This window comes from Aulonocara sp. 'chitande type north' Nkhata Bay, linkage group LG17 (assembly GCF_057382095.1).
Source record: "Aulonocara sp. 'chitande type north' Nkhata Bay isolate Kocher_YH1m ecotype deep benthic linkage group LG17, A_spYH_male_GT1.1, whole genome shotgun sequence".
Taxonomy (NCBI): Eukaryota; Metazoa; Chordata; class Actinopteri; order Cichliformes; family Cichlidae; genus Aulonocara; species Aulonocara sp. 'chitande type north' Nkhata Bay.
In genome coordinates, this window is record NC_141360.1 from 8054635 (window position 1) to 8074057 (window position 19423).

Sequence of the window (19423 nt, forward strand, 5' to 3'; positions counted from 1 at the left end):
CAACGTGCATCACAAATATTTTTTATATCTAATTGTTTTAAATGGCATTCAACTGTGACAGAGAGCTAAAAATCTTTATGTAGAACTTAGTTAAATTGTTTCAAAACCAAGAAATGTTGTTTTGTTCAGTGGGAACAAAAGGAAAAAACTAAAAAGGAAATAAGAACAATGGAAGCATAATATAAAAACTGAAGTATAAAATACAGCCAATTAGCCCTATTATAAACTGAATTACATGTGCTGATCCATTCTTTGTTTAATCTACAAGACAAAAGGCAATTCTTGGCGTTATAATTGGCTTTTACCAGCACAACAAAGTATTACATATTAAAACCATCAGTGGTCTTAAAAAATAAATAAATGAAATAAAACATAATCAGCTGGGGAAAATCGCTGTGGGGATTTGATGGGAGTTTGTTACTGGGTCACACAAGCCAATCAATGACTCTTTTCAATGTTTGAAATCAATAGAAAGCACTCACTGCTAACCTCTAAAGAAACATGGCAACAGACACCCCTCGCTGGGCCGTATGACCGGAAGGCAAACAGGAACAAAACAAAAAAAACAAGAACAGTTTGTGTCACCCATCAACCCTCTTGTAAATTACACTAAGCCCACTAAGTTCAATCTGACTATGAGATAAATTCCTGTACTAAAATAAATTTCTATGTAGAAAATGTTGAATGACGTTTCAAAGCTGCTAGTAGTTAACAGTACACAACTTGTAGCTGAAATAATGAACCATTGAAAAGTACAAAAAGACACCACTGAGTTGGTCCATCAACTGCAACCATTAAATATTGTTAATACTCAAAGGGCCTCGAGAAGGGGGCTTGTTGCAGCTGCAGCATTCTTTGTCCAATAAGACTAAGTCTACAGTGGCAGCTCTATCAAACTCGTACTTCTGCTTAGCTGGTACAGTGTTTACTATATTAATCACAGTTTAGTGTGTCAGCATGCTAATATGATACCCAACACAAGCAGATGAGGATGAGAATGCCATTTGTTTTGCATCTAAATAAGTGACTAAATTACAAATGTGATCCAGCTGTAAGTCAGTCCACAAACTGTTACACTGTTAGCAAAATGTGTATTACCCAAGTCATGCACATTCATCCTCTAAGGTCATGGAATGTATCTAAAACAATCCTGAAGGTGATCCCTCCAGTAGTCTTTTCTGCCTGCATATTCTCCCTGTGCTTGCATAACCTTTTTCTGGGTACTCTGGCTTCCTCCCATGGTCCAAAGACATCCATGGGTTAGGTTAACAGGCAATTCTAAATTGGCAATAGGTGTGAAAGTGAGTGTGAATAGTTTTCTGTCTCTCTTTGTTATTCCTGCAAAAGACCGGTATCCAAGGTGTGCAGGGTGTAACCTTCCCCAAAATCATTACTCTTAGTGGGTGCGAGTCATAGAGGATGTGATGTATGGATGGATGGACAGATGGATAAATCAACCAGTATGAAAATAATTAAATTGGGATTCATGGTGGACGCAATTAAATTAAACAAATTAAACAATTAAACAAAAAGCTAATCGAAATGAGTCAGTCTTTGCACATTACCATTATGATGTTGATGAATGTGCATTGTCCAACATAATTGAATATATATTACAAAAACTAAGAGCTGTAGCCCCTTGAGCAAATATACTATATGTCTGAAGATGTTAGCCTCCAGCTATTGGAATCTGCCATTACTCATTACAACCCAAAAAGTCAGCTTGAGCATGTTCGCTCATTAAAAATTCTATTGGGAATCACAGAGAACAAATGATGCCATGCTGATTTCAATAGCCTGACATTTAGGTCTACCCAGCAAGTGCAGTCTAGCGCCCATGAGGAGGCACCGAGGGCTTGGGGTAGGTTGGCACACTTGAAAACACAAAAATGCAACAGACTTCTGCAGTAGCAATAGTTCAAAAGGTCTATGGATTTGTACAGTTAAGCAGGTTACCTATGTATCCATAACTGCTTTGGGTTAATGACTACAACCTTAATATTATTTTTTTATCTACAGTGTCACTGGGACTGTTCTCATGCTTTTTTCCATCTCAGATTTGTTTCACAATTTTCTGCTACAACAGAGGACCTCATCTAGTCAGGGCAGAGAGAGGGTGAAGACTGAAGGCAAAGAGATACTACTGATTTGCCTCAGGGCAGAGATAGATGGATAGAACGCAAGAGAGGGAAAGAGAAAACCTTTATTCTGTACGATAAGACATCCAGGCAACGACGGGACTGATCCTTCTCCCTAATGGGTAATGTTGTCAAGCATATAAGGCTTCTTCAACAATTCTTTTTTTTTTTGGCCCCACATAAATTAACTCTACAAGCTAACAGAGTCATATGAAGTAGTAAGAAATTGTAGAAATACTTAAAAAAATACAAAAATTAATGAAAACAGCAAGTACTGCGTCATTTATGATCCTCATGACTTTCAGTATCATTTCCACAAACACTGTTTCATTGTCCTAAGAATAAGTTACGGTTAGAGAAAATACATGGTGAAGATAGTCTTATCCTTTTAATGAGTTATTGGGGTCATTTATAATTCCAGCTGTATATTTATATGTAACATTGTGATATTTATAATCCTAAAAATGTTTCCCACTGTGAATGTGTACAGCTTTTCATAGTGTTTTTCCGGGAAATAGGCTGCCGGTGGGGCAAGGATAATGGAAAGGTCTTTTCCAGGCTCATCAACAGACCCTAAAAACAAATATATATATTTATGCATTAGTTTAACCATTTTTAGCAATATTGCTTTTTCAAAATTATTTTATCATTACTTTCCACTTTAATCACCACATTTTAATGTTTTACACTGGAGCACAGCTATTATATATATATTTTCTATGAGTCTGTGGTGGCCAGTGCGATCCTCTATGCTGTTGCATGCTGGGGGAGCAGGCTGAGGGTCGCAGATGCCAACAGACTTAATAAACTGATCCGTAAGGCCAGCAATGTTGTGGGGATGGAGCTGGACTCCCTCAAGGTGGTGTCGGAGAGGCGGATGCTGTCCAAGATAAAGACAATGTTGGATAACACCTCCCACCCACTCCATGACATGTTGGTCAGTCACAGGAGCTCGTTCAGTGAGAGACTGAGATTACCGAAAAGCACCACTGAACGACACAGGAAATCATTCCTGCCTGTGGCCATCTCCCTGTACAACGCATCCACTTAACATACTGTTTGCTGCTACAACTACACATGTTTCTTTCCAAATATTTATTTATAAGTGACTTATGTATGTATGTATGTATATATATGTATATATTGTACTATTCTTAGTTAGCGTATTGTCTGTCTTGTCTTAATGTTGGTTTAAAATGGAGCACTGTAACAAAAAATAATTTCCCCCAGGGATCAATAAAGTATTCTGATTCTGATTCTGATTCTGATTAGGTCTAGAGTAGCAGGAGCCCTGAAACTAACTCCAATCCTCTTGCAGAAAAATCACTGTAAAACTATAATTACATTAAACCATTTTAGAATAGCTGTCATAGATAAAGGAGAGAGTATATTTACAACAAACACAATAGGAAGTCTATACAACATAATAGGGTCAAAATTTACCACACTCTGTCATTTTAATTCCCTTAGAAATGCACAAGTGCAGATTCATGTAGATGGTGTGGAAATTGAAAGAGTACTTGAACATAAGTTTCTTGGTGTGATTATAGATGATAAATTAAACTGGAAGTCTCATATAAATCATATACATAACAAAATTTCAAGAAGTGTCTCAATCTTGAGTAAAGTAAAACACATTCTGGACCACAAATCACTCCACATTCTCTATTGTTCCCTGATTGCACCGTATTTGAATTACTGTGCAGAGGTTTGGGGCAATACTTACAAATGTTCGCTATCATCAATCTTTATATTACAAAAAAGGGCCATAAGGATAATCCATAAAACTGGTTACAGAGATCATACAAATCCACTATTCTTAAAATCAAAAATTCTAAAATTCACAGATCTGGTTCATTTTCTCACAGCACAAATTATATATAAAGCAATAAATAACCTGCTTCCTGACAATATTCTAAAAATGTTTTCTAAAAGGGAACGGGGATACAATTTGAGGGGGGAATTAAATTTAAAACATCCTCGTATCCGTACAACATTAAAAAGTTTTTGCATCTCTGTGTGTGGAGTGAAGCTGTGGAACAGACTAAGTAAAGATATGAAGCAATGTCCAAGCATGGCGCAGTTTAAAAAGCGGTTTAAGGATATGGTTTTTACAGGGTACAGGGAAAAGGTAGAGATTTGATAGGGTGTTCTTGTCTAATATTTTCATGTGTGTGCGCATGCACGGGTTTGTTGGTATGGGTATATATGTATGTGTATATATATATGTGTATGTGTGTATATATATGTGTATATATATATATATATATATATATATATATATATATATATATACATATATTAAATATATATAAAATTGTAGGTTGTGTATCCTTCAGGTGTTAATGGGGTTATTGAAAATGTGTATATGTGCGTATGTGTGTATATACGTAGGTATGGATAGATAGAAACATATATGTGTATATATTAAAAAAAAAAAAAAAAAAATTACACATAACCTATAATGTAATTACAAGGAGGTATTTCTGTAGTCTATTGATACTAGATAGTGGAAAAGGGGTGGGATTAAATAAGCTTATGCTTCTTCCTGCTCCTTTTTGAACATGGACGTTATTTGGAGTTGTGGTTGCTCGTTTTCCTTTTGTTTGCTTTGTTCATTTGTCTCTTTTAATTCTATTTTTTTTTTATACTTTTTCAACATGTTCAAAATAAAGATTCAATCAATCAATCAATTAATCACTAAAATAGTTTGGTCAGGTGGTAGACCAAGCCTAGCATTATGGTTACAGATACTTGTTACTTGTTTTGTCTAACTAAACTTACACACATGTTAGAACTGAAACACTTAAATCAGGTGTTTCAGTATTCTGGTAAGATGATCAACATAAAAATAAGTATATTTTTTGCAAAAATAATAAATAAACTTGAGACTTGTCTCCTAATGTGAACGTTAGCAGGTTTTCTCAGGCTTTTACGAGAGCAAACCAAAACAGTGATGGGTTTGTAAGCTACCCAAACAAACTAGATCAACTAAAAACATCACATTTTGCTGTGGGTAGTTGCTTTTTATGACATTTATGGTTGAAATTATTAGATTGGACTGATTAAGGTTATGTAATAATAATAATATCAAATAAGTATTCATGAAATACATAAAAGTGACAAATCCTTACTTTTAGGACTGCAGATTCTTTGTAAGGCACCCAGCTAAATTAACTGATGAGTACAAATTTACAAATAAATGACATTTTCACCTTGAGATCACTAACCCTCAAGCATTTCACTTGAGTTTGTCTCTTAAGATGTATTTCTAATGTATGTCATCCTCATGTCCACACACATATCCCCATTATTTTAAACTAACCACTGTACGGTTTATTGCATGGCATGTAAGGGCTGCCCAAGGTAAAGTTTTAGACCTCGAAATAGGACACATCACGTACAATAAAGGCTGCATCGCTGCACAAGAACAAGCCCTCTGTGTATACTGAACATTGGTGAAACGAGTTTGACAAGTTGAGCTTCTCTTCCTGTCTGCTCTGTACGGGTGGTTCAGAGTTAAATTAGCAAAGAGTTTTCGACAAAGAAAAGTGTATGCGGCATGTGATGTACAGCTGCAGATTACGCCAATAAAAATGAAAATATCCTGTGCGACTTTCTTGGCAAACTGACTATCTTGAGGCAGGTGCTGCGTTGATAATGTCAACTTCCTCACCAACAAGTCGCCACAAACTTACCTTTCCCTTCAGGTCCAGGATAAATATCGCTGACGCCGACATCTTCACGGAGAAAAATCCTCGAGAACAAGAAGTAGGCTAAATAATATCTGGGTCTACTGTAAGATATGGGTCACTTGAGTGGAATACGATTCGCTCCCATCATCCTCGTTCCTCCTCTCCTCCACACTGTACAGTCAACGCGTTTCGCTGCAACTCGCTGCTTTTCCGGATCGTAGCATCAAGCTAGCTACTGTCACGGAAATACGACTTCCGGCTATTTTCTTTTTAAATAAATAACTCCAAATACCTTAAGCAAATCATATTTTAATGTTTCTGTTCTTCATAAATAATACATTCAGTGGCACATTACTTTAAAAATATTAATGGTTTCGTTTTTTCTACTCCCACAGCCCACAATAATTTTGCAGGAATAGGCTGCCATCTGATTTACATTACTGTGACATTAAGACGATCTATATCTATAGATTAAACAGCGTAAAAAATAAGTTTAACCTTTTCTGAATGAAAGGAAAAGTGATGATTAATGGGAGTGGTAATATTATTATAAGTATTATTTAGTCATTATTTTTTCTTGATTTTTGGCATGGTAGTGATGGGTGCGTGGGTGGGGGGTTTCTAAGACATGAGACACACCCATCATAGCAAACAACGTTCAATTATCCATTTATTTTGAAGGCGAGATCGTCTTTTTCCGGTTTCGGTGTCAACTTTACACGCCGTGTTTCCGGGTGCCTCGGCTGACAGCTTCACAGACCTGTCAGCCCCTCTCATCATCGGCGTCGTCTCCTGGGATCCGAAGCGCTGCAGGCCTCTGCTCGAGGCGCACTTTCAGGCGTTATTATGGTTGTTTATAGCATCGTCGCAAAGTTTAAATGGACAGGTGAGTGTAATGATTCCATTCTGTGTCCAGTGAGACAAGCAAAATACACAAATTAATGGTGGAGAAATAGCCCTCAGAAATAACCCCGACAGATTTCAGTTGAAAATACATGACAATGCAGCAAGGGTTTCACTTACAGGTAGATATTTATTGAGGTCTAGCTGACTTTGTGTACACATCTCAGTGCAGTTTCTTAAAAACAGGATTCAAAAGGTTGAAAAGTAACTGCAAGTACTGCTTATGATATATGTGAGCTGCAGTACAATTTAATTTAAAAAAAAATGACTGTGGCAGATTAAATAATAATAATAATAATAATAATAATAATAATAATAATAATAATAATAATAATAATGTACCGTAACAGCACAAATGAATGATATGACTCTTGTAATTTTCTTGTAAGGCAACATCCAAAACCATACAATTATTACAATGAAAGTCAGAAAAAACATTTTAAAAGAAAACGGTGCAAGTGTTGTACAGTACATGGTACTTAAAGTACTCTCACTGAGCAAAGCAATGTATGCTCTTGTTGTCAGTCTTACTTAACTATGGCTATGCGTCGGCATACGATTAATTAATTAATAATCCGTGCTATCAAATCAAATCAAGTAATCAGTTAATCAGCTAAAAAAACTGGCTTAGCTATGTTTCCCACACCAAATGCAGCTTTGCATGAGAGGCGTGAGAGGAAGCTGTACATCTATACTGTGTTACACTAAGGCCTAACAAATTAGGCAGCTTGTCACTAATCAGTCACTGATTCAGCTATGACCTGAGGCCATTAGAGTAAAGGGGGAATAGAACTCAGCACACTCTCAAATATACCAATGAAGAGAAATAAACGGAGTTCTGGAATGGGGGAAAAAATCTTTGAAATGATGCTGAGGTAATTGAGAATTTTGAAAGGACAAGTGATCAAGAAAATCGTATGAAGCTGATATCAGAGACTGGCAAAGAATTATGAAAAAAGCTAACTATCCCTGCTAACAGGAAAAATAGTAGCTTTTGAAGCTGAAGGCGTACTTCCTATTTTTCTTTTTTTTAAACAGGGTATACTTCCTTTTTTTTTTACAAAAAAACAAAACAAAAACAAAGGTGTATTTCCCTTTTTAAAAAGGTGTACCTACGTTTTTTTTTAAAGGTATACTTACATTTTGTTTTGTTTTGTTTTGTTTTTTTTAAACAAAATTTACTTATTTTTTTAATGGGAGATTTGTTCAAGTACATTTTCAAAAATCCAGCAGTTTCCATGATATGTGTTTTTAACGCAAGCCTATTCTCATAAGAACATGTTGAAATGTTCTCCCACACTGAGAACTACTGCCATGATAATGCGCTTGACATCAGGATATTCCTTTCCAAGCTCTCCAGAAATAATGGATTTTTTTTTATCTTTATGCATCTAATCAGTTGTTAACCAAGGATCAGTTTTTGAGATAGAAACTATGAAAACCCATGGAAAAGGATCAGATGGAGTGAAACGGATAGCTCACTTCTGGCCCAAATACCAGAACAGTGGTTCAGAAGGTGTGGAGACATCCCTTCTAACCAATGCTAAACTCACTGTCATAAATCTCTTCCTCCGTGTCCTCTTCTATGTTCTCGGCCGCTCTCTCGGCCCTCTGTCTCTCACTTGTCGGGATATAGTTGTCCTCAATGAAGCCGTCGTCATCCTCCTCGCTCACTGGAGGCATACAGTGAGGATGCATTCCACGTCCTCCGTGCATGGTAAACCCCACTTCCAGGCCTGAAAACAATGAGAAAAGAAGAAGAGAGCAAATAAAAAAACCCACAGCCAAGAATCATTAGAAACCAAGTCCGGTAAGTCATTCTGTCCAACCATGTTATCAGCATTTGCAAATATAAAAAGACTCGCCGAGTAAGTCAACAGAGCGCAGACGGCTTTGGATTTGAGGTATCAATTTCTATGAGCTCTTAATTGCTGTATTAGCTCTTAAAGACACAGTTCTTCTAAACAGAAGATCTCCTGCAGCCTAATAAAAGCCTAATAAAAGATTTTCAAAAGATAATTGTGCAGTCTGGTTTTGCTTCAACTGTAAGTCAGCATTTCTCATTTTTGGAAACATTATGCAAGCTATTTGCCAGGACATGGCATCCGAAGTACAAAAATTAATTGTTGCCGTGTTGTTATGTGTTCATTGGCTTAGATGATATTTTCATTTCCACTTGGAGGCAGTTCAATGCACTGTGAACACAGCACTGGACACTGATCTCCAGTAGTGTTTTTGTCTTTTTAAACTCAGATATTTAGTCATTGTTGTGCTGCGTTTTGGTCTCCCCCAGCTTCTAAGGACTGCTTCTGTTTTTATCTGCTTTTAATTTCTGACCATCTACAGGAGCTGGTTGTTTATTTTGTCCACAAGCAGCAGGGCCGGAAAACAAAGACAATGAGCTGGAAACCACTGTAGCGCTAACACTAACTGCAGAGGTAGCCTATAATTCCTGTCATTCATCATACACATAATCTTTTGGTCTATTGTTGATTTAAAAAAAAATGCTTTAGGCTGTGACAAAGCACACTATGAGCACAAGTACACTTTTTTCATATTGCTATTTTTCTTGTGTAATGCTTTCTTATCCAATCTGTTGCATGAATTTATAGATGTTAAATGTACTCTGGGCATTGGCTCGGCTTTCGGTTTTGAACATACAAACAAATGTCAGCATGCAGTAATCTCTAAAATTGAATTCATAAAACGCAAACCTGATGGGTCACAGTGGCTAATAGAATCACTCTCCCTCAGCCGCGTGTGTCTGTAGCTCGCCAGGAAGCGCCGAAACACCTGATATTTAACCATAATGGCAATAATAACAGTGACCAAGATGGCTGCGACGAGGACGGCCACGAAGAACTCCCAGCTGTGACCGGTCTGTTTGGCTGTCAAAGTGTCTGTAAGAGAAGACAAGGAGTCCCATTCCAGTTAATCAGTGTGGTTTTGAGGTGGCACAACTGTGGAAAGAACCCAGATACCCGCATTAAGCTTCAACTATGGGGAACTGTATTTACTGTCTTCTGCCGTTAGAGCAGATGCAGAGACAAATTTCCTGCTGATAAACGTTCTATCTGACATTACTAAAACAACTGAACTCTTACCATTTTTTGCTGCTGTTGGTAAAGCTGTGTCATTTAGTGATGGTTCCATTTAGCTTTGCCTCTTATTTGTACAGCCTCTTCTAGAAAGAGACCTCCACTTTGTAGTTCAGTTTGCTTCTTGATGAATGAGGCTTTCCTCTTGCTTTGCGGCACCATTAACTCAAGCGTGAAACCATGGACTGCAGGCGTGTCAAACACATATGTCACTCTCTTTCGACAAGAGCCAGCAGACCCTTGAACTCCTTTTAATTGAAGCTGGCACTTTTCAGTGGTTTGTGTTATATTGCCTTGATCTAATTAAAGCCACTGTAGGATTCAGAAGTGATGTTGTAGGGCTGGCATCTCCCCAGATGAGGGAGTTAGTTGTCTGTTGACTAGTGAGGAGTTTAACTTTCAGAGCGCCGCTTGGCGGCAAGGTTGAGTGACTGGGGGGGAGGCCTCAGTTCAGTACCAGCTGAATGGTGCTGGTATCGTAATCGGTTTATGCATGCAATGAAATATGAGCTACAGACCTCTTGCTGTAGTTACATATGGATCTGGAGAAAGTAGAAAAGAGAAGAAAAGAAGCATGAATATTTTTATTTTACACACTTTCCTACAAAGGCATCTTACAAAACTGGGGAAAAAAGCTCCTCAGTTATGTAGATTACCAGTAAACGATACCCATGTGCATTGGTGCTTTGAAATCTTTGTGGCATTAAATGCATATTTCATAACTAAGCCACACAAAACGAAACTGAACAATCAAACGGCTTAAATATTTCACTAAGTATGGAGAGTGAGTGTTTCATCATTAAAGGAAGCTCTTTTAAAGGTTCTTTTAAATACTGAAATTATCACTCAGCACGGGCTGTCAGGAAATCAGGAGGATATCATGCACAATAGGAAAAGTGTGTCACAAACAGGAAGTCCCACATACTGTAGAACCCTTCCTTTATGCTACACAAAACACTGGCAAAATGAGTAATCTGTGAGTGTGTGTGTGAAGGAATCTTAACTTTGCATGTTTAACAGCTTCCTACAAAACTTCAGACTTAATGGGCAAGAAGATCTTACATTTGTTGTTTATTATAGAAAAATTAAAATGGAATTTCATGGAAAATCAGTGCTGAGAGGAAATTCCATCTAATTTGAGCCACATGGGAAAAGTGCAGCATCTTGGGACTTCACTTCCATTTGTGTTGTGTAGCAAAAAGAAATGGGGAACAGCCTGCCTAGTTTGGCTGAAAGCCAGAACTCTCTACTGATGTCTGCAAAGATCACAATTTTTTAAAGCGATAAAACAAATCTTGCTTTTATGAAATGAAACAAACACATTATTAATACACGTGTGATCCTCCCTGACAGAGCCAGAATCGGCGTTTCCACCCACTTTTCCCCCCAAAAATTAGCTAACCAGCTGTCAAATGTATCATCATATTTCCAGAATTGGCAACGCGCACTGGATTATAAACCCCCGTGTTCTGCTTACATTCAGGAACTCGCTTGTTCCACTTGTTGTTTTTTGTTGACAGTAGCATATCAGCGATGTTCTTAATGCAAATACAAACCTGTCGTCCACAAGAGAACCTTTATGCACAGCTATTTGCAAAGTAGACTCATATTTGCATGCACAGCACTACGGGCTGACCCCCTGTATTTACACTGGAGCTGCAAAAATGCAGTCAAATAAGTTTTGCTCTTGTCCGTAATGTCCATTCTTAACTGTTTTTTACTAGGACCTACAGTATATGTTTATGTTTGTGATCTAGATTTTAGATCATAACATTTTTTATTTTTTTTATTTTTTTTTGGGGGGGGGGGTTGCTAAAAACCTTTATATTGACTGTAGATAGATTTATAGCTCACTATAAATATAGAAATGTGTCTTAGTTAAATAAAAGAAGCAACACTGTATTGACACTTTACATCACAAGGCAATTGCCCTTTGCCTGTTGGAAGGCAGTCTTGTTTCCACATAATCACTGTGTCTCAGATGGACTACAGTTACTCTCATACAGATTAGAAAAGGTTTGCAAGTATTGCCACCAAATTTATAATTGCAGACAAATTGTCATAACATTCCAGTTGATCTGGGTTGGTTTGCACTGATGAGCACAGCTTGTCTGCGATGCATCTATCTGCACAGCCTGTTCTCACTCCCGACGCGTAATATACCGACGATTTGTCATGTCCGGAAGCGTTCCATGGGAACAGGAAAGGTGATATCGTGGATGAAATCGAATAGAATGACGCTCCTACGGTAACACACGTTCCAGCTGTGCAATTCAGCCCTAACCATGACCACCACCTTAATCATGTTAGATAGTGTTTTCCAAAGCGATTTAAGTAAAATAAGTGTACATGTGTAGATTCATTTCAAAAGGTTCTCATGTTTCCTAGTTTTTCTGAACTTGTAATATAGGGACGTGTTGGGTGGCCAAAAGGATAATACACCGACGATTTGTCACCTAGCGTTTAATGTTACACTTTGGGAGTTGTTCTGCAATAGATGCATCGCAACCGCTTGCCAACCTCTTGGATTCTGGGTGTATTCCTATATAAAAACATGGTTGATAAGCACCTATGCTATTTTGTAGTTAAATCGTTGTCTTGCAGGGGCTACCTCTCTTTTTGTGGGCAAGTTAATGTGAATGTGAATTTCTATATTCTTATACAACAACAGATTTGTTATTTTTATCACATTGCCACAGATGAACCACTGTTTCCACTAGTGTGACTGTAGAAAAAGCAGTTAAGTGGCAGTAAAAAAAAAATCAACATGTAAACTGTAACTGTTATAACATCTAAATTAATTTTTGCAAACCAAACTGATGCATCTTGGTTTGGTTTGCAAATTGGCTGGACTGATTTATAGACAGCAGTGATGGGAAGTGCTGGAGTAGTCATGAATATTGCAGCCTGATTTTATTCAGAAGGCTGACCCACTGAAATTAGGCCTTAGTGACTGGGTGACCTGCTCCGCCACAGTTCACAGGAAGAGCGCAGAACATTGGTTCCCACAATGTGACAACTATGACTTTGGTTTTTATGACTTTGTTCCTGTACCAGCTTCATAAAAAAAGTTCAAATCAACTATGGTTTATAAAGATGTAAAGACGAATTTACAGTGTCTTTCTTTCCCCCAAAATAGTGGTGGTTGTTTTAAAGGGCGTGCTTAAAGTTTCTTGTTCGCTTTCTTGGCTCTGAGGTGATTTTTCACAGCAAGAGAGCTCCAGCTCCTTAGCTGTGGCCATTAGGCGACTTCCCCTTCATCTTCTTAGGCTATTCTCTTCAGCAGTGTTGGCTGTAAACACACCGACAGAGCTGCCTTTATCTCTTCCCGTTCTGTCCTCACACAGGCGTAGCAAAACATACACATCAACCCGGAGCCAAGAATATGTGTGTCAGAGTGTGACTGCGCACTGCCGCAGTACATTTGTTTGTGCTTGTATGTGAAGTTGCATCTGTGAAAAAGCTGCATTTGCGCCTGTGTTTGAATATCACTCTCAAACGCAAGGAGCCAGTTTTTTGCAGCCTTACTTTGTTTCACCTCTCCAAATTGTGAGTCCAGCGTCAGTTTGTAGACGCTAATGATGGCCAGAGGGCGTGAAATGCTCTCCCTGTCATCAAACTGAATTAAACATCAAAATTATGTTCCGCTCACGGAGTGTGATGAGGCTCCTTTGAAAAGGCTAACTGTAAGCGGTTTGATGCTTTCAAATCTGATTACGCAACAGGAGGTGACACCAAATTATATGGTAAACTTCTTTCAACTTATGTAACAGCGAGCCAGAATCAGACATGAAAAACAGGCTTTTTGATAAGCACTTATCACAAAAATGGATTTACTTTTCAGCTCACACTTTACGCTCTCTGCCTGGCTGAAATAATCACCGATATTTATATTCAAACCACAAGCCGTCCTCTGGGTGACCCTCACCCCAACAATCCACAGTGCAGCGTGCAGGCCTCCCCCTTTGCCTCTTATCCCACTGCCAAGTTTTGTATTTTTGTCTTCCTTTGTAAATGTGTGGAGGAGTCAGGCCATGCTATTGTTTGTCTGTGATGATAGGCACAAGAACTAATTGAGCAGTGGGTTTAAAAACAGCTGGCAGAGACATTGTTTATTAGCCTGATTATTTAACTCACATACTGGAAGTATGAAAGCTACGCCCTGAAAAATGATTAGTGTATTGTGCTGGCGTTGTCTAACTATACCCAAGATCATAATAGCTTAAATGAACTCGCAAATGACATGTTTGGTTTTTGTCTTTTGGTCCTGGAATAATGGCAGTGTCAACAGAGAAGCCTCAGCCACACAAAGAATAAACCCAAGCTTAGGGATGGCTAATTAAAAAGATAATAATCAACCTGCAGCAAGACCAAAAACTACGTTATTTGATATTTTAAAGTTACTTTTAACACTTCCTTAATGAAACTCCACACATTTAAAGTGGGAAATTATAGACATGTGCTGTTTAAAAGAGAGAGAGCCGTTAATGGTGTTCTTTTGTTTGGGGTAAAAACAGCAGGTGGAAAACATATCAGTGAGTATTCAGCAAGGGTCATTCGGACACTATATGAGTAAAAGAGTTCATAAATTGTGTGCCATTTTGCCGTGACTTCATGCGAAATAAGGTAAAGGTTTGAGTAGCTTTAAAATGAGTAGCAACTACAGAGTGGGAGAAAGGGTTTAAAGGTTGTAGTGTTTGACTGTTCTCTTATAGGTTATAATTTTACCCAAACAAATCACTGAGATAAAACGTACCTGCTCCAAAACCTTTACATTCACCTTTGGTTAAAGGTCGGCATCAAACTCCTTAGGATCTTTGAGTTTTTATTATATCGGTTAAAATGTTTTTGCTGTTGTTGGGGTTGTTTTCTTGAGATATGAACTCTTTTAGCTGCTGTCATATGTTAAACATTAAAGTCTTCTTCTTTTTTCCCGTTTACAGTGACAGCTGGGTAAAAGCCACTAGCTAAACCTTAGCTAAAACTAAAGCTAATCCTCACCTGACTTGGCTACAATTTCTGCTGTCTCTCTTTGGCAGAGAACTCGGTGCTGACAAGTCCTACAGCTCACAGTTTACCAAGCCTGTGGTGTTTTATTCGGAGCCCGGGCTCCAATACAAACAGTATTGTAGGAACTACACACAGCAGAAATACTGCTTATTGCTTTTGTACATTTTGAAGGTGGTGCAGATGCACTCATTTTCGATGGTACAATATACTTTGAAATAATAAAGCACAGCAGTGAGCACACAGTTCTGAACCACTGTGTGCTCAGTTTGTAGGGCAGTGCAGGTCATAGAAATGTAAACACGCTTTGATATTGTGTTTTTTCTGTCTATAGAAAGAATGGCCTTCAGCTGCTGCAGCACTAAATGACTCCACTGCAGGAAAAAAAAATATGTTACTGATTTCCACTGTTAATGAAAACCATATTATGTTTTGATATACTTTGGATTTTTCTGGCAATGCGTTCAGGCACGCATTGCCTGTCCTCCTCCTTCAGTCGTAACCAGTCGAGTTGTAAATAAAAGTATGTTACACTTCATGGTTTTGGAACAGCTAAATACTCCTTATTTTATTTTTTTATTTATTTATTTATTTAAATTTCTCCCATTGTGATATTGTTGCACAATATTCAGATATAATTCCTTGTCTCAGTTCACAACCAAACCAAAACACATATCCCAGTGTGTGGAAGACACTGGCTACCTCTCTCTTCTACAAGCTGTTGATTTAAAGCCTTACCTGGTCACCTGTCAGAGTAGATCTCCGTGGCTCGCACATTTCATGTCGACCTTAGCCACATTTTCTCCTGCCTTCCCTATGAAATGGAGAAATGTTATGCAAAGGTTGAGCGAGGTGTGCTCAGCAGCTGCTTCCGAGAACATCCAGTTAATAGGTAACTTTGTAACTAAGGTACGCTCTCTCTCACTCCCGCCTCCTGCCTCTTTTCTGGCCAATGGCACGGCTGACCTGGATGGAGCCAATGTTGTTGTTTTTGCACTGCCAAACCAGGAAGAGGTAGAATTTGACTTATGAGCTGTATTCATATTTTCTTTATATGTAAATACCCACATACAGGTGCAACTATATGATCTGGTCTAACCTGTTTTTTGTTTTTTCTTTCTCAAACACTGGTATCCTGTTGCTGTGGATCATATAATCTTGTTTGTTACGTGCTTTGTGCGTCCCCTCTTCTTGTGTATCGTAACTGTAGTTTAATGCCACCCCTTACTATTTAAAATGCAAACTATTATCCAAGACCTCCTGAGATCAGAAAGGAAATCAGACAAGATAGATTTTTTTTGGGTTGACAAGGAGTCATGTTTATGTAAGACGCCGCCCGCTGGAGAGGACAGACCTCTGAAAGGCTCTGAAAGGAAAAGCGAGGTGACCCTGAAAACAATAGGGCCACTTCCTGGCCACTCATCAGTGCACCCTGCATCTTTACATCTCCCTTCCTTACTCTTCCTCTTTCCCTCCCTCCCTCCATATGTTCCAGGACGCTTCAGCTGGATGTCTTGGAGCCGATGACATATATGTAGATAGGTTGGGACACTGAAATGATTGTGTGTGTGTGTGTCCACCACCACGTCTATGGGCTGTTTGATGTCACTGTCAGCCGTGCCTTGCGTAAACAGCATTCCGTGTTTTAGTATATGCTGCAAAGACCTAACCTGTGACTACACTTGTGCATTGTGGGAAAATCAGTGAAGTGCAGTAGCAGCAAAGAGTTAAACTGTGAAAAGGGTGTCTTCCTGTACATGCTGAGTAGACACAATATTTAATGTCACATCTGATGATGAACATGTTCAGTATTTCCTCTCATTTCAACCCTGCTTCATTCTTTTCTGTTAAATACATCGGTATATTAACCAGCTAACCACTTACTTGATCTGCTGTTTGATGCTGTAGTACACAGTAGGCCTACATAGCATTTTTTTTCTTTAATTCTACTTTCTGCCACAGTTTGAAACACCAATGATAAGAACTACAGGAAGGACCTGAATCAGCAGAGAATACATAAGACCATAGAAATGAGCTGAAAGATGTTTAAAGATGCTGTAGATGAGCTGCTTCAACAGACTCTGGGAATGAATGACGTTGTTGTTCAGTGTGAGTGACCTCACCCTGAATCGTGACTTTTAACGTTGTTCATTTTGCGTGACGTGCTGTAAAACATCTACTGTATTTAGCATCTACTGGATTTGTCAGTAAGTTTGGCAAGCATGTGTTTTTCTTTAAATCGCCGTCTTTTGGTCTGAGTGCTATTTCAATAAAGTAAAATGTGAACAGAAAAAAAATCAGATAGTAAAATTAAAGTTTTTTTTTTTCAGAAACCTTTCAGAAACCAGAGTTTAGTGGTGAACCAGTCATGCAAGTCCAAGGATGAATGCTTCTTCAAAGCATCTACTTTAATCAAGCCCTTACCTAATTCTACCCTGCCTTAAATGTAGTCTTTGTTAAAATAAACATATTAAAGCAGCTTTAAATGTTAGCTTTAGTGGAAGTACTACACTTTTTTGCTAATGAGATCATTTGTTGTAAAGAAATATGCCATCAACAATGTAATTTGAAGTACGATTTTTCTCAAAGCATGCAAAACTTTATGTAAATAATGAATTTGCTAATACATTACTCGTTTCTCCTCTCCTTATTGCAGTTATGTCTGTCAGAACTTCATTTATGTTATGTCTCAACAAATTTAAAACTCATAAAAGGTTCAGGACAACATATTTACATGTGCAGAAGAAAATCAGTTTGTTCAAAAAAGATCCAGATTTTTCATGATAAGATACAAATGTTTTGCTGCTAATGCTTTGAGTCCATCTACAATGTAAACAAGGTTAAGGTCATCAGTGGCAGGTCTGGAACTGTTCTCAGACTCTGGATAAGACTGTAGAAGGAGGCCAGGGGCTTTCCCCACTTGTGCTGGCATGGGATGTTTATTCTTTGTCCTCTAAGTGAAGTGTTGGGATCTGAGGTCATGGCCCTTTCTGTAGGGAAGATGGGAAAGCCTTGGTAGGTCCTTAAAGACGAGGGAAATAACAACACGTGCTGAATTGTACATAACAATGGACACTTGGACATGAGGAGGAAGTTATATGTGAGAAACGAACACACCACTGGACATTTAGTGTGCAGAAGAGACAGTCGCACAAAAAAGCATCCAAGTTTTGTCTAGATTGTCTACTCCAATTTAATTTTCTCTAAGTGTATTTTTTTGAAGGCCATGCATACATCTGTATACATTTGTGGGTTTGCATATGTAAGTGTGCTCCACCTAGAAATATGATCATCTGCACAAGGCCGTCTGTACATGTGTTAAAAATCTGTACATTTTATAATTAAACTGTTCTTTTCTTTTTTTAAATTTGTAATTTTAGGGGGTCCTTTATTAGAATGATTGCATATAATCACTGAATTAATATAATTCAGGTGTCTTCTAATGAGTTTCTGCAAAAATAGACCCTTTTGTCCTTCTTTCCTTCATATCCTTCACTCTTCTGTAATGACCCAGTTACAGCGCAGAGGTTGTGAAAGTTTCATCCAGTTTAATCTAATATAAGAGTTTCCTCACTAGCTCTTCTCATTTGTGTGATGTTACATGCCTCGCTGGCACTAGCATACAAAATCAAGAGTGTGTTTGACTTGATCTCCTTCCATATCTTGCAGGTACAGTATTGTATACACCGTTAGAGAAGAAATGGATACTCTCAGTATCACTGTCCCAGCTTCTCTCTTTGATCGTGCTGCAGGGTATTTATTTTCTGCTCTTTTACTCTTCAAGGTGAATGAATACTACTTATCAAATGACCTACTGCATGTAAAAACATAAAGCTGAATACCTGCCAACTTTTAATACATTGAGGTCCATGTTTAATGACCTGAATGTTTCCTCTTTGAGGAAAGTGACTTACCCAAACGCTGTGTTAATCAGTAGGTGCTATCACTTTTCTGTTTGTTTTGGATGTTATGGTTGTGTGAATGTGCAACAGACTTAAACAGCACCCTGACTGATAAACGCACTGCTTAAAAATGGCCCCAGTAGCACAGAAACACACCCTATGTGGAAGTGAAAATATTAGCTGTGTTATAACTCTGTAATGTAGACCTGCTAGTGTTGCAAAATCCATGTAAAAGTCAACTTGTAGTCAATTTTTTTAATAAGCTCCAACTGCATTTTTCTAATCCCTCCGTGAAAGTTATAAGAATATTTATGTGAAAAGTGAGAGTGTGGCAGGATTCAGTTATGGCTCAGCAAGAAATCTGACTTTTAATTATAGACTGAAAGACTCCTTTTTCAGGTTTGCCATGCAGAAAAGCACCCTCTCTGCTAGTATCCACTTTATTTAGGGTGCCCACTTCTTAGGTTTACACTAATATTAAGGTTTGCTGTTGGTTACGTTTAAAATAATGTTACATGGAAACCTTAAAATATTCAATTTAGTTCTGTTTTATTTATGTTATATTAATGCACAACAACACTCAGACACTCATTTGGGGTCATGCTGAATAAAAAATTGAGTCTACTTTGAAAATCTTGGTCGTCCTATATTTCAAGATCTGTGCAATGAAACCGCACACT

General features: G+C 38.1%; 2 protein-coding genes across 2 annotated transcripts in view; both read right to left on the bottom strand.

The window, feature by feature from the left end:
• The window catches only part of ap1m3 (adaptor related protein complex 1 subunit mu 3), a 35199-nt gene extending 29150 nt beyond the window's left edge, over nt 1-6049 (bottom strand). The window contains exon 1 of the mRNA XM_086269127.1: nt 5837-6049. Coding sequence (XP_086125253.1) covers nt 5837-5878 — 42 coding nt within the window. The 5' untranslated portion in view covers nt 5879-6049. The remainder of the gene's footprint in view (nt 1-5836) is intronic.
• A 797-nt stretch (nt 6050-6846) lies between these two features.
• Nucleotides 6847-15717, bottom strand: lg17h1orf210 (linkage group 17 C1orf210 homolog). Its single transcript, XM_086269729.1, has 4 exons — nt 15580-15717; nt 9841-10376; nt 9451-9636; nt 6847-8472 (listed from the first exon to the last, which is right to left on the bottom strand). The coding sequence occupies exons 2-4, from the start codon at nt 9887-9889 to the stop codon at nt 8270-8272; spliced, it is 438 nt and encodes a 145-aa protein (XP_086125855.1). The 5' UTR covers nt 9890-10376; nt 15580-15717; the 3' UTR covers nt 6847-8269.
• Between the last annotated feature and the right edge of the window lie 3706 nt (nt 15718-19423).